We start from the raw sequence: 15,230 nt of genomic DNA, 5'->3' as shown, positions 1-15,230 counted from the left end.
TGCATGTATAAATTATTTTTAAAAAAGATTAATAATGATTTTTATCTTCTACTTCTGCAAGTTAATGTGGTGTGGCTTTACTAATGATTTACTATATTGATTACAAGGTAATTTAATGATTAATTATATAATATTTAATATACCTAATCAAACTGCATCGTGGATACACCCCAAAAATTGGAAGTCGATTGGCATTATTTTATATTATGACGTTCCATCACATGTGAGAGGTTAATTAAGGACTATCTTAGAAATAATTGGGCCTTGGATGGAAGATTGGACCTATTTATTGACTTAATGGTATTTTTATGTATGATACTCATAAAGAAAATCACTATCATAACATATAAGTACATGAATTCATTATAAAAAGATACTGAATTAAGTAAATATATGAAGCATTCTCAACAAAGAAGTTATTATTGTACTTATACGTATAAAAAACCAGTACTACTACTATTTTATACTATATGAAGTATAGCATGTAACTGTATAGTCTAAGCCCCAACAAGTTAGCCTTGACTTAATTAATAGTACTATAACTTAGTAACTTATTTTAATATATTTGGTCTTTATCTTTATAAAATAAGAGGCTAGGGTTTGATCTTGAATTCTCTCTCCCCCAGCTTTTATAAAAAAAGAGGCAAAACAAAAATTTCAAAACTCTCCCTTTTTTACAAAAAGAAAAACCATGGTATTTGTTAGTATTATATTTAAGTGAACGCATGTTATAGCATTATATCATCCCTATCTAGCTAATTGAATATCATGTCTCCTAAAGTGAAACATGATGAAATACATTTAAAAATTATAGTGAGATCGTCGATAAATCATGGTGAACCATTAGAAAAGCCTTTTGCTAACTAGGGAAACTTCCAAGAATTTGTCGACATGTATAATTACTAACGCAACGCAACCCTAATGTTTTTTGGTAAATTGTATGCTAACCTACGAAATCATATTGATTGGTATATGAGAATTTGACGTGTGCTACATGCTTATTTCTTTCGATTTATGAACATTCCAAGACATATAATATAAGATGGCTGTTTTCCCTAAATTGGTGTATAATTTTCGATCAATAGCACTAACTAATTTTAAAAAATAGCAATTTCTTTTGCAACTAAATCACAAGGTACACACAACTTTTTGTTAAAGAGGATGATTAGTGTAGAAAACGAATTGTAATGACATTAAATTATCGAGATTATTATACATACAAAAGCCACTTTATTGAGATTCTTTCTATCCTCTTAATCTATATATATGAAGTTATAAGAATACTTTCTGTCGAATCTTTCTTTCTTTTTCTCTTTTTCTTTCTCGAAATAAAATCCATAGGTTCTTCCAAAAATGTGAGGCCCACCACAATTTTGTAGAGTAAACCCCCTACATGCATACATGGGGAGGACATATACACAACCTATATCATGATCCACATTTTCATTATAGATATACATATATCTAATCAAATACGAACAATATCTTATTGCAGAATTTTGATCTAGCAACCGATTTTCCAATCCATATTTAAATGAATAAGAGTACAATTGTCATTTGATCATGAACTTTTTTATAGTAAATTTATAATTTAACTTATAATGATGTACACATTTCGCTGTTATACTTGTATGTCGACGTATAGAGGGTGTAGATTAAATGAGAACGTAGTGTTTAGTCAGAGTCTGAGACTTAGAATTAATAGTCATCCTTGCTCCATTAAATCCAGCCGTTAACAATTAATAATTGATTCATTATTTTTCACGAATTTCAAAAAATTCGTGGGAGAATCTTGCATCACGGGAAGATACATTATTTATACAACTACTACGTACTTAATTAAGTTAATTAAGCACACTAAGTATTTATATACAAACGAATGACTCTTATTCATGACTAAAATATCTTTAAGGATTGTTGTACTTGCAACGATAAATCGGAAAAACTTTCTCCCCTATCTTATAAGTCAATGGTTATTTTCTAATATTTATAGTTTTTTTTTTAATTTGATCGATATACTCTCAGAAAGTTGCCCCAATATGGCCATATATTTCACCAAGAACAAAGATACACTCCACAACTACTCACACATATAATTGTAGATAGTTCACATAATTGCATTAGCAACGTCACTGTATGATTATTATAAATATAAAAATAAAAAATATATTTGAAACATAGTTGTATTATACATATGGCTATAATTAATATTTGCATTCTTCAAGTAAATTATTTTCCCCAAGACCCCAACGGATAAAAAATGAACCATCAGTTTCTGAATGAAGTCTATTAAAAACCTTGTGTAATCATTTGACCCTAAATGCGTGCTGTTTCTCAATCTGCCTCATTTCAATTCAAACTTCACACCAACAGTTATGTCACATTATATAATATTCTTCAATTATTTTTCCCAACATGAATTCTAGACAGCCAGTAAAGAATGCAATAAGATCACGAGACGACTGTTTTAGCCTACATTTTATGGAATCAGACAAACTTAAATTCCAACCTTAATTTCGCCAAGAACTGAGAAAGAAGGAGAATGGCACATGGGAAAAAAAATAGAGGTGCCTAACAACCATTAATGAGAATGTGATGAGCTGTTGAATTACCAATTTACTACATATTCTTTCAAAATTTGTTAGGCTTCTTTCCATATCATGACATATATCTAGCTAACTATTTCCAGGACTGGACAGGAATGTAATATCATCATATTTTTAAGGCGTCAACAACTCTAGAGCACTAGTGCACTATATCACGTACGTGCTCTTCAATACTATTCACAACCACTAAAACAACAAAAATAAAATAAACGAAGACCTAGATACAAACAATTGTGCATTGGCTAAGATGGTTTTGTATCTAAGTTGATCGAGAAATTCCACCCAACACGGGGAACGCTATTAGAGCACGATATAGTGCGTGCTCAATTGCCGATACTCTCAGTCTAATAGCCTTGTACCGAGCAAAACCGCCTACTCTCCTAAATGAATTCAATATATTACTACTACAATAATTCTACCCCAGCTCATGACATTTATGCATGCTCCATTAATATTTGGTAAGTCTCAATTAAAAAAAATTGACAAGGATGAAAATCTATATATGATGGCCAAAAGGAGAATATCTCTGCCTGTATCAGAAATCTCAACTTAGGAATACTATTTTTATATTAGTGAGATGAGATAAGACAAATGTAAAGAAGGGAGTAGTACTAACATTTACTAGGGCAGACACATTCTGAACAAAAAAACTGCAGAAAGCACAAAATCTATTGCACTACACACACAGTTACACACACACACATATATAAATATATACTGTAATTCCCAAAAAACATTAACCCTCAAGATTTTTCTTTTCTCAATGCACCTGAAGCTGCATCAGACATGCATGTCTATACGCAAAGAAAGCTTTTTCTGCTTACAACATTCATGTCAAATTAAGACCCCCCCAAATCACATGTTTTGTCACAAATTGTCAAATATTAATAAAATAATTATTGCATGGCTGGATACATATATATCATAATTCAAACAAGCAAAAACAAGGCGTAATCTGAGGAGGAAAATAATATTATAGAAATAAACAGAAAAGGAAACAACAAGAAGCCCTTGTTTTAGAGCGAAAAATAGGAACATTTTTTTATGGTAAATTGAAATGGAAGAAGAAGGAAGATAGAATTTGAAGATGTGCATCGAAATGTGAACTAAAAATCAAACACAATCCCCTCGTTTCCTGCTTCTTTTTGTCTCTCTAGTACAATAATTTCCCCTTTCAACAAACACACTATGAGAGAGAGAGAGGATTAAATGTGGTGGAAATTTCAATTTCTCAAGATCTCGGGGGTCGTGGGAAGAATTGCGTACCGGCGATGAAGCTGTTGTTAACTGGCGGCGGAAATAAAGAAGGATCGAGGAATGGAGCTGCGGTGGTGGTGATTGGGGCTGACGTGGCGGTGGCGGTGATCAAATGAGCGGCGGAAGCGTCGGAGGAGGTCTCTCCGGCGATGTACTGGCTTTCTCCGCCTTGATCGTAGAGGATTCCCTTGAAGACGTGGCCGGAGATGTTGACGGCGGTTTGGTAGGCGAATTGCTCCTCCGCGTCGTCCATTGCGCTCACTCTCACGCACCGGAACACCGCCTCCGCGCTCACTTCCGATGGGAAATTCCCCAATTCCAACCCTAATTGAGCGTACAAATACACGTATAGAGAGAGAAAGGTGTCAATCTTATGTCAGGAATACCCGAAAACAGTGATGGATTGGAAAAAAGTAGAGATGTGATTTTGTGAAATGGAGTTGGATTCTTGGCTACACGCAATTGCATTATTTGACACGACGCTAGGACAGATTTTTTTTAAAATCTCTGATTTGTGATTGATTGAGTGAGTTTTTGTGTAATACCAGTGGTGGTGGTGGTGGTAGAGGGGATGCGAGTGCACACTAGTGGACTGGGAGACGACTCTCTGTGTCGCTTGGAGCTCTCTCTATCACCGCTCTGCTGTTGGTGTTGTAGCTGTCGCTCTCTCCGCTTGGCTGCGGGAACCCAGGTGCTTTTGACATGAGTCTGGCACTGAAACCCTCGGCTCTTGCAGCAGGTCCGACATCTCATGTGCGAGCAGTCCTTCTTCGCCTGGTTCCCGCAGTCCTGGCAGCTGATCCCGCCTCCCCCGCCGCTCCGCATCATCAGAAACCCCGATCTCGGGGACTGCTGGCTGGGCCCCACCGCCAGCCCCCCCGCAGAAGCGTACAGATCCTGCAGCGGGTGGTGGTGGTGGTTACTCACAGCCTCCCGCTGCAGGAAATTCTGCGGGGGGTTCGAGCTCTGGGGCTGCCAGAGCTCGAAACCCTTGTAAGAAGGGACCTCTTCATTTCGGAATAAGAACCAGTTGTCTGGATTATTGCTGTTGTTGGTGGTGGTGGTCTGTTGATCGGGGCGGGTGGTGGTGGTGGCGCCTAGTGAGAAAAAGCCGGCCATGTTGTTGTCGATGTTGCTTCTGCGGTGGTGGTTAATTCCATAGCCTTGATAAGGAAGCAGCACGCTTTAATTGTTGCTGTTTTTGGGAGTGTAGAAATGTGGGTTTTGAGGCAGACAGCTTCTGATTTCTGGCCGAATCAGACACAATCGTACCGCTGCCGAGTTTTTGCATGTGGAGAAATTAAACAACAAGGCATAACATCACAATTTAAGCTCTTTAGAGAGAGGATTTTGATTTTGATTTTAATTTTGATTATAATTAAAACGAGGGTATGGTTTTATGAGAGAGAGAAAGGGAAGAAAGAGGGGTTTGTGATTTTTTGAAGAGAGGAGGGAGGCTATAAGCGATTGATGATAAATCGGCTTCTTCAATTTTGCATTAAAGACGCAGAATTACAGCTCTGCCACGCCGCCATGGCCTTCCCAAAAGCAACTGCCTTCTTTTTTTTGTTTTCTTTCTGCCACCACCAATTTTTTTTTTTTTTTTACTATCTTTGACTCTGTTTCTTTCTCTCTCTCAAGAGCTAAATAGTGTCTTCATCATCAACTCGGAGTGATCTAAAGATGGAGTGCATCTGCATGAGAATCTACGGCTGGTAGTGCGGCCACGTGTCGGTAAAACAGCTTTTGCAACCTCGTCCGTGAAACCCGCTGCTTTATGTCTGTACACTTTCTCCTTCTAAATATTTCCATTTTTTATCTAATTAATTTGCATCTTATAGTATACAGTATACTATTCTAATTTTTTTAATTTAAGTTATGGTTTTGGAGAGCTAGTAATTTTTATTTTTGGTCCTGTTTTGGATATTAATATGCGAGTGTGTTACAGTAAATGATTCGTATTCGAGCGATTTTAATTATTTATTTTTATGTTGATAAGAAGTGATGGAAATTATTTTGTATTATACTTTTTGTGAGGAGTAAGGGGAAGGGGATTACACTTTTGACCTCTTTCTTTAAATAAAGGCGATTTCATTACTTCACTTGAGTTTCCTCGAATAGGTATTTTTATTAATCTTTCAAGTAAGTATTTATTTAAAATAAAATTATCATTATCACAATTTATTAGAGATGATCCGTTAGTTTAAATGGATACTCTCTCCGTCTCAGTTTAAGTGATTGATTTCTTTTTGACAGTTGTTTTATAAATATACTAATACTCCACCCGTCCTTAAAAATTTGTCACTTATTTCCTTTTTCGTCCGTCCCTAAAAATTTGTCATCTTTCACATTTAACATTTTTTGTAATGAACCTCACATTTCACTAACTCATTCTCTCTCACATTTTATTTTATAACTAATACTCCCTCCGTTCCATAGTAATAGAGGCACATTTTGCACACTCGTTTTGAAAAAATAATTATAAATAGTTAAAGTGGAGAAAAAGTAAAGTAAGAGAGAGAATATTATAGATAAGACTCTTCTCTACATTATTCTTTCTCTTGCTTTACTTTTTATCCACTTTAACTATTTATAATTATTTTTTCAAAACGGGTGCGCAAAATGCAATGCCTCTATTACTATGGAACAGAAGGAGTAATATATAAAAGTAGGACCCACATACCACTAATTTTTTCAATCTACTTTCTACTATATTTCTTAAAACCCGTGTCTGGTGAAATGGTGACGAATTTTAGGGAACAAAGGGAGTAATAAATAGTTAAAGTGGAGAAAAAGTAAAGTAAGAGATGGAATAATATAGAAGAGAGTCGTATATACGCTATTCTATTAATTACTTTACTTTCTCCCAACTTTAACTATTTATTATCATTTTCCTCAAACACGTGCCGAAAAGCAATCAATCACCTGAGATGAGACAGAGGGAGTATAGTCTAATATGCTTCATCATGGTATAAACTCAGTTAATATTATATTGGGCTTACCATACTTGCAAACCTAGTAATCTTGCCATAGAGTCGGTCTATTCGTTTCAATGTTACCAAACATGATAATATTTGTATAAATTCAGTCAATATATACTAAATAGAATTCAACTCATTCATACTTCCATCGTCCCAAAAAATATGAAACATTTGGATTTTAGCATGAGATTTTATATAGTACTTCCCCCGTCTCAAGATAAGTGACTTATTTCCTTTTTTGGTATTCTCTCTCTTACTTTTTCTCTCTACTTTATTAACTCTCTTACTTTATTCACTTTCCATTTTACTAACAAAACATCATTTCTTTAAATCCCGTGCCAAAAAGTTTATGGTCACTTATCTTGGGACGGAAGAAATATTGTTTTATGACTTAACGAAGAAAGAGTAAAGTAAAAAAGATTAAAATAATGATAGTATTGTTTTCATCTTAATGGGACAAATAGGAGCTCTTAGATTTATAAGACCCACTGACCCAATAATTATGATACGAAATCAACCAACTAATACCAAATTTATTATAAACCCGAGTTTTGTGTGCAAAGTATAAATTAATATCGTACATATCAACTTGATTTTGTTAGACATGCACAGTTTTAATTCGTATCATCCAAGTTTATCAATTTAGCATATTCATACTAGGCTTTTGAAATCCATGCGCACAAATTTGTTAATCTAAAATAATCCAGTCAATTCATACAACATACCAAACAAAAATTGCAAGAAAATAAGGCAATAATTTTTATTCCAAAACAATTTAAAGAAGTAACAAAGATCCAACAATTCAAAAATGAATTGAATGAATGAAGAAAATGTTGAGCAACAAATACATTGAATGCTTCAAATAACTACAGGGAGATAATCTGGATTGATTCTAGTTAAAATCAAGATCTCTAATAAAAATTAAAATATTAAATTACTAACGTTCAAATTTTGACATTTGTAGTTTTTGAATTGAACGAATTAATGTATGTTACTAACGTTCATTTTTTTTCACGATTAATCGTCAGAATTAATTGCTACGAAATAAGTGTTTTTATACTATTACGAAAACGCAGACAAGTGTGGTGTGATAATGGAAATTTTGAAAATTTGGTGGAGTGATACATCAATAAATATCACTAATTATTCTTCACACATAACATTAATTCAATCAAGTATTAGCTCCATTATTGTTTGTTTTTTCATTCTCCTTTTTTCTTTTTTGACTTAAATTACTCGCAGCAAGGACAATTAAGAGCTATGCTTCATTTCAAACGCACAAAAAAAAATTCAACATAATTTGCGGTGATTAAATATAAACATGAAAATTAATCAACAGTGCTCAATTATGCAACTTATTTATCCATCATTGTTCCAAGAACGGTGACTTCTAAAGTGGTTAAAACTTTTCGTCAATTACTGTATTTTCATAATTAGGGTTTTAAGTGATTTTGAGGGAACCAATTAAGAACTATTAATTTGAATTAAGGAATTGATTATTGTGTTTATTTTACACTGAGGGGGTACATAGGTCATTTAAGAAGTTGATCTCTATGAATTTAAACCATAACTAAATAAATTTGTATTCCCTCTGTCTACCATATATCACAATTTGTTACTAATAAATATCTACAATAAAATATTTTATTTTTCTATTATTTTCTTTAATAATAACTGAATTAATATCTCATTAACTTATCTCAGTCACATTAATTTTATTATAAAATATAAAAATCATATTCAATTATTTTTTTTCATTTTTTTACATGTCTTAAATTAAAGAGAGTAATTTATACGGATTTCCGCCGACCTGCGTAAGTTGCCTATGATTCAGACATTTATCTGTGCATTTTAAAAACATTTGAACAGTTGGACCCCCACATATTTATTTAATTTTCTCATAAAATAATTACACAAAATCCCAATTTTATATTTAGGTCGTTACTATGTATCGAATCCACTTCTTTTTCTGTATCGAAATATTTATAACTACTACATGGGTTTCATAAATCAACTGTATTTTTTGAAAGCCAATTTTGATTGGGTTGATTTTTTTTAAAAGTCAATTTGCATATTTTTTGTAGCACACTTGCTTTAAAAATCATGCTTTATACAACAATTTATCCTGAGTCATATAATCAATAACCAGTTACGGAAAGGAAAAGATTTTATCTGCTCACCTACCTGTTATACTATATGTACACAATAGTAAATAACATATTTAATTGATTTGAAAACTACTATAAGATCAATCGAATAGAATTGCAATCTACTTAGCTAGTATAATATATCATATTCTAAAAAAATTGAATATACCTTTTCCCCATGCTTCTAGTCTACTTAGGTAGTACAATATGCATCTAGCTTTTACTCAAACAAGCACACTACATAGAGTTGTGCGTGTAAGATAAATAGGTAATGTGATTATATTTATATGTAGTAAAATCATTGCTTTATTTTGTGGAAATATTTGGGCTAAAGATCTAATTCCATTGTTGTCTAATAGATATGAAATTTCGTGGGGTATGAAAATTTATTATAAGCTCCATCATATAAATACTAAATCATGTAAAGCCAAAAAATAAATGTAGATTTAATTGTTCACTAAGAGCATCTCCAAGGGAAAGGGTAGATGAAGAGGTAAAGAGAAATAACTATCATACTCCATAAAATTTACCTTTTCTCCATAAAATTTCATGCTCCAATGGAAAGGGTATTTGAGAAGGTATTTTTACCTCTTTTGAAACAAAAAGTAAAAAAATAGTTATTTTTGTTTGCCTTTTTAATTTACCTTCTTTCTTTAGAGCCCATTACTTTTTAAGAGAGTATAATTATATTTTTGAGTCGGTAAATGAGAATTATACCTTTTCAATTTACTTTTCCCTTTGGAAATGCTATGTAATTAGCCATCTTAATTAGTTAATTTGTTTCTTTGCTTCGACCAATCTATTCTATCAAAAACTTCGTACACGTCACTACCAACATTGGGTATCAAAACAAACATATTAAGTTTTGACTTTACAACTTTGAAATTAAAGTGTTTGATCCCCATGCTAAGAATGGTAGGCATTTAGGTGGCTACTACAATTTTCACAATTGTAGGATTTGTTTTTGAGAGAAAAGCAATTGAATGGTAAAATTAATTAAGCTAATTATGCCAGTAAAAGAAGTTGAGAATTATTGAGCTGCTTTGCCCAACAAGGCAAGCTAAACAAATCTACAAATTTGTGGATCATATCCATCCTATCTAGATAGATCATCACTCCATATTTAATATTAATCGCAATTTGTATGCTATTAATTTAATTTGGTCTGCACTAGCTAGAAAATTTCGTTGGAATTAATTAATTACAGTTTTCAATTATTTTTACAATTTGACTATTGCCTATAAGCACAAACCTAACCCTACTTCCCTTAATTTAATTTCTTTGAATTAATGCGATCTTCTTTTAGTTTATTTGTTAAAAGATTAACTTATGGAGTAAATGTATTTAATAGCTAAGCCCTTCAAAAATTAATAAATCATTTATCTATATAAAGTGTGTCCCTGAATTGTAAGTTTCATCTATATTTAGTACTTACGCGTACTAATAAAGTATTGAATTTTAAGAAATCAGATATTGGACTGTTAGAATTAAAAAAAAAAAAAAAATACTCCATGTATATATTGTCCAGTTTTTATTGTAGTTTAGAGCTATCGTTGTACGTAATTAAAGACAAGTCTAGCTTAAGCTTTTGCCCCAGTGCCTGGACCTCACTCATTTTTGTCCTTTTTATCTTTTTTATGTAATACTAACAAAACTTTCGATCAAAAATAGTTATATACTCCGTATTTATCTACATGTTATTCTCGAACTCTACAACAATTAAAATCATTATCCATCACTCATATCTTGTAGAAAGGTGTTTACTTGAATCTGTAATAGCTAGAATTCGAAACATTCCGAATTAATAAATCGTCACAACCACTACGTATATACTCCCCTGATACATTTTCCTTTTTGAAATGTTTTACACTAAAAGATACTAATATATTTCTAAATATAGAAATGTCACGTCTCTACTTTTTTCCTATCTCTTTACTTTATTCTCTCCATTTTACTCATAAAACAACACTACATAAACTCTCGTGTCGAATTAGAAATGTTTCACTTACGGTGTGATGGAGGGAGTACTAAGTTTCATGGACTACCACTCGTATCATTTGTTTTAAAGACGGAACCTGTGGGTTTTTATTATATTACGGGTGCGAGTCACCAAATGTGGACTAAATTTAATTGACACAACAATATTGGATTACAACTGAAAATGACTGACCCGACGGTATATCCAGATTTTAAGAAAAGTGAAGGAAAGTTGATGAAAAAAAGTGAAATACTACTTATATATATTAGTTTTATAATTAAATGTGAGTGAAAAAAAGTTAGTGGAATATGAGATTTATTATCATTCGTAAAATATTTCAACTAGGACTCCTAAAGTAATACTCCCTCCGTCCCGAGGAAGATGACTCCTTTCTTGGGCGGCACGAGATTTTATGCAACTTTATTTTGTGTGTAGAGAAGAGATAGTAAAGTAAGAGAGAGGGAATAAAGTAGAGATAAAAATGTTTCCATTTTAAATAATAGGTCATCTTGGTTGGGACAAACTAAAAAAGAAAGTGGGTCATCTTCAATGGGACGGAGGGAGTACCAAAAATGATAAATTACAACTACTAAAATTGGACTTAGAAATAATAAAAAATATCTTCATTCTTCAATCGTCAAAAAACGCTTCTACCAATGTTACTACTAAAAATTCTGAGCATTGAAGCAAGATCATTCAATCAGACAGAATGCTACATGTACTATCTAATGTTTGGATATTATTATTCCTAATTCTTAATTATTACTCCTACTATATCCCTGAATATATTAAATATAAATACGCAATTTCGCTTTGTTATTTGGTCGACTGGTTGTTACTGTTTTTTTAGGTAAGGGCAAAGTTCAATAATTTTGAACAATTAATTATTTGGTCAGTGTATTTAATTAATAAATTAATTAATCTATGAGCCTAGATTAATCAAGTAGATTGTAGCTAATTATACGGCTATATAGTAATTGGGTCAAAATTGAGGTTTTAATCTCATCTTCAATTAATTTTTGTAAGGTTCGTGACCTAACTATACCACGCTTTTAAATGAAGCAAGTAATTGAGATATGGATGCTAAGATTTGTACTCCCTCCGTCCCAGAAAGATTGTCCCATTTCCTTTTTCACACTCGTTTTACAAAAATAATAATAAATAGTTAAAGTAGAGAAAAAAAGTAAAGTAAAAAAGAGAATAATGTAAAGAATAGTCTTACCTACATTAATCATTCTTTTGTTTTACTCTCTTTCAACTTTACCTATTTATTATTATTTTTGCAAAATGAGTACAGAAAATGAACTGAGACAATCTTTCTGGGACGGAGGGAGTATATCATAGCTATGTGATAGCATAGAACTGATGAAACGAAACTCTAGTTTAGTGCAATCATAACACTCATTTGTATATGAATATAGCTTCACAAGGGGGTAATTTCTTATTCAAACTACTATACGCACTTTCATAGTATATTTTTGCAATACTCATTTTTAACAGGAATATTAGTCATAAAAACTACTCCATACAAACTACTCCATACTCCATAAATTTTTGACGAAGATTTTTCACGAAATTTGAAAGTAGTTTTAAAATCAAAATCCTTTAAAATTGAAATAAACTAATAAATTTTGGGATATTGGTCTCTAAAACACCGAACTTTGGCCAAATTCTGCTATGTTTCAAGAACTTTAAAAATAGTCTAAAATATCACAAACTTTTCATTTTGTTTGACAGATCAATCACCATATCCGACTAACGTGCGTGCCTTTTTTTATGCTACTCGACACAACTAAATCAGCATGACTTTCTACATGGCTTTTATCCTACTTGCGTCAAAATTTAAAAATGGTCTAAAATATCACAAACGTTTCACAGTTGCCACATGGGATAAGTTTTGACGAAAATATCTTATTCGGATCAGGTTGGAAAATAGCACATAAAATAAAAAGTTTGTGTTATTTTAGACCATTTATCATAGCCAAAATTGGGTTGTAGGGACCGATATCCATATATTTTGTAAGAATAACCAAAATTGTAACTATGTGCACTTTTATATGAATAAGTAGATGGATATATGCATTTTAACTTAAATAAGTACTCCCTCCGTCCAAGGAAGATGACCCCTTTCTTCGGCGGCACGAGATTTTATGCAAATTTATTTTGTGTGTTGAGAGCAGAGAGTAAAGTAAGAGAGAGGGAATAGAGTAGAGATAGAGATGTTTCCATTTTAAGTAATGTGTCATCTTAGTTGAGACAAACTAAAAAGGAAAGTGGGTCATCTTCAATGGGACGGAGGGAGTACTATATAATAGGCAAATTAAAGTTTGTGGGACAATGTATATAATAGGTAATTATGAACTAAATAAAACCAAATTTAGTAAAATATTTTTTTTGTAATGTTAGTAAAATGATACTAGTATAATTAGAACATGGAGTACTTTTATGGGATAACATGCACACATTTCATATACGCTGATTTCAAAATCAATACAAATCGTGAAGTATGTATTTGAGTAAACCATAATGTGATAGCGGTTGCCCCCACCACAAATCACGTTCATGTCTCGTGTTTGATTTTTGTAGTAATTTATACTTCAACCTTGGGAGATATCACGTCATTCTAATTATATTAAATGATGTCACGTTTTGGCCTCATCATCGTCAATAGATACACATTTTGCATTAAAAAATTTCCTCTAATCCTATACCAAAAGCATAAGGCAAAAACGTAAATTTGTGGACTTTTGATCAGTAAAAATGCATATCTGCGATTGTAGCGTTCACAAATATAAAAAAATGTTGAGAATTGCATTTAAGTCTCTTTTTTTTTTGTATTTTCAAAATAGGACAAGGAAAAGAAAAGGAAGAAACTTAAGAAAGAAATAAATGTACCCGGAAGAAGTAGAAGAATCTAGGGATGTCAATCGGGCCAGTCCACTGGGTCTCGGGCCAACCCTATTTGGGTTGCCGGTCAATCGAGTGTGGGCTAATCGGGTTGTGGTTTTTTCGGGTTATAAAAGATCAACCCTAATCCTAAAAGCTCGGGTTTCGGGTTAGCTCAGCAGGTTAATCGGGTTGCTATCGATAAAATTAACATACGATCAACCCAATAAATAATGGTGAAAATTAGTTATATTTATAAAATGTAAAATATTTAGTTTTGATAAATTTGATATATATGCTTAAACTCAAACATAAATATGATCAAATACTAATATTTGAGATTTATGCAAAATAAAACATAAACATCAAAAAAATTTTAAGCATGTTTTAGAAATTTAAATATATTTTTTTTAGTGAATTTGAAGTTTTTAAATTTATTTATCTATTATTATGTTAATAAAAATTTAATATATAATTTATATATTTAATATATAAAATTGAAAGTTATTTTTTTAGTAATCTATAGTATAAAATAACCAATGAAGTGTCGAATTAGAGTCAAACAAATAGAACGATAAAAATATTATCAGGTTTCCGCGCCAAGCCCATCGGATTTATGGGTCTGGCCCTACTGGGTAGCAGGTTAATCGGGTGCGGGCTAATCGGGCTGTAATTTTATCAGGCTAGAAATTTTCATCCCTGACCCTATAAATTTGGCAAGCTATTCGGACCGGCCTACGAATTGCGGGCTATATTTACATCACTAGAAGAATCACACTAGCTAGTGTTTTAATTTAGAGTGTGATTGTATTTATTTATTTCGGGATAATTGAGCATGAGCATAATTAAAACTTTGGGTTTAATTTTAGGCAGAGAATGGGCTAAATCATGGTTTTTCTAAAACAAAAAAGCAATGGGCTAAATTATGTTAATTTTATTGAATATGCCACATAATATTAGTACTCCTTCCGTCTCTAAAGAATATGCACTTTGGGTTTGGCATGGGTTTTAATGCAAAATTGATAAAGTAAGAGAGAAGTAGAGAGAAAAAGTAATTAAAATATTGTTAGAGCATCCGCAGCGGTGGCGTCCGTCCGTGCCGCTGAGCACGAGCTCGTTCATCCGCCGCTGCGAGCTGTCCGTCCGTGCATTGACCGGCACGGTGCTGCTCTTAGCTAAGAGCACGTCCGTGCCGCTGAGCAGCCCTACGTGGCACGCTCGATTGGCCAGCGGCTTAGCCGTTGGCAAATTGAATTTTCTTTTTTTAAAAAAATCATAAATAATTCGAAATAATATCAAAAAAAAAAAAAAACCTGCACGGTGCATCCCGACGAATCGCCGTGCCTGCCTGTCGAGCGTCGCCGCCTACTTGCTC

The 15,230-nt window shown here is 32.7% G+C and overlaps 1 protein-coding gene across 1 annotated transcript; it reads right to left on the bottom strand.

Moving 5' to 3' along the window:
- Positions 1–3,562: 3,562 nt before the first annotated feature.
- LOC125212531 (protein EXPRESSION OF TERPENOIDS 1-like) lies at positions 3,563–5,463 on the bottom strand. The gene is made up of 2 exons (XM_048112732.1): positions 4,409–5,463; positions 3,563–4,187 (listed from the first exon to the last, which is right to left on the bottom strand). Exons 1-2 carry the CDS (start codon positions 4,980–4,982, stop codon positions 3,838–3,840), a joined length of 924 nt encoding a protein of 307 aa, XP_047968689.1. The 5' UTR covers positions 4,983–5,463; the 3' UTR covers positions 3,563–3,837.
- Between the last annotated feature and the right edge of the window lie 9,767 nt (positions 5,464–15,230).

Source organism: Salvia hispanica, chromosome 3, assembly GCF_023119035.1.
Source record: "Salvia hispanica cultivar TCC Black 2014 chromosome 3, UniMelb_Shisp_WGS_1.0, whole genome shotgun sequence".
Lineage (NCBI taxonomy): Eukaryota > Viridiplantae > Streptophyta > Magnoliopsida > Lamiales > Lamiaceae > Salvia > Salvia hispanica.
This window is presented reverse-complemented; position numbering and strand designations above follow the sequence as displayed.

Coding starts and splice junctions, on each gene's coding strand:
- LOC125212531 (XM_048112732.1), bottom strand. CDS start 4,982: ATGGCCGGCTTTTTCTCACTAGGCGCCACCACCACCACCCGCCCCGAT. Junction 4,188..4,408: donor TACCACCACCACCACCACTG/GTATTACACAAA, acceptor ACGCTCAATTAG/GGTTGGAATTGGGGAATTTC.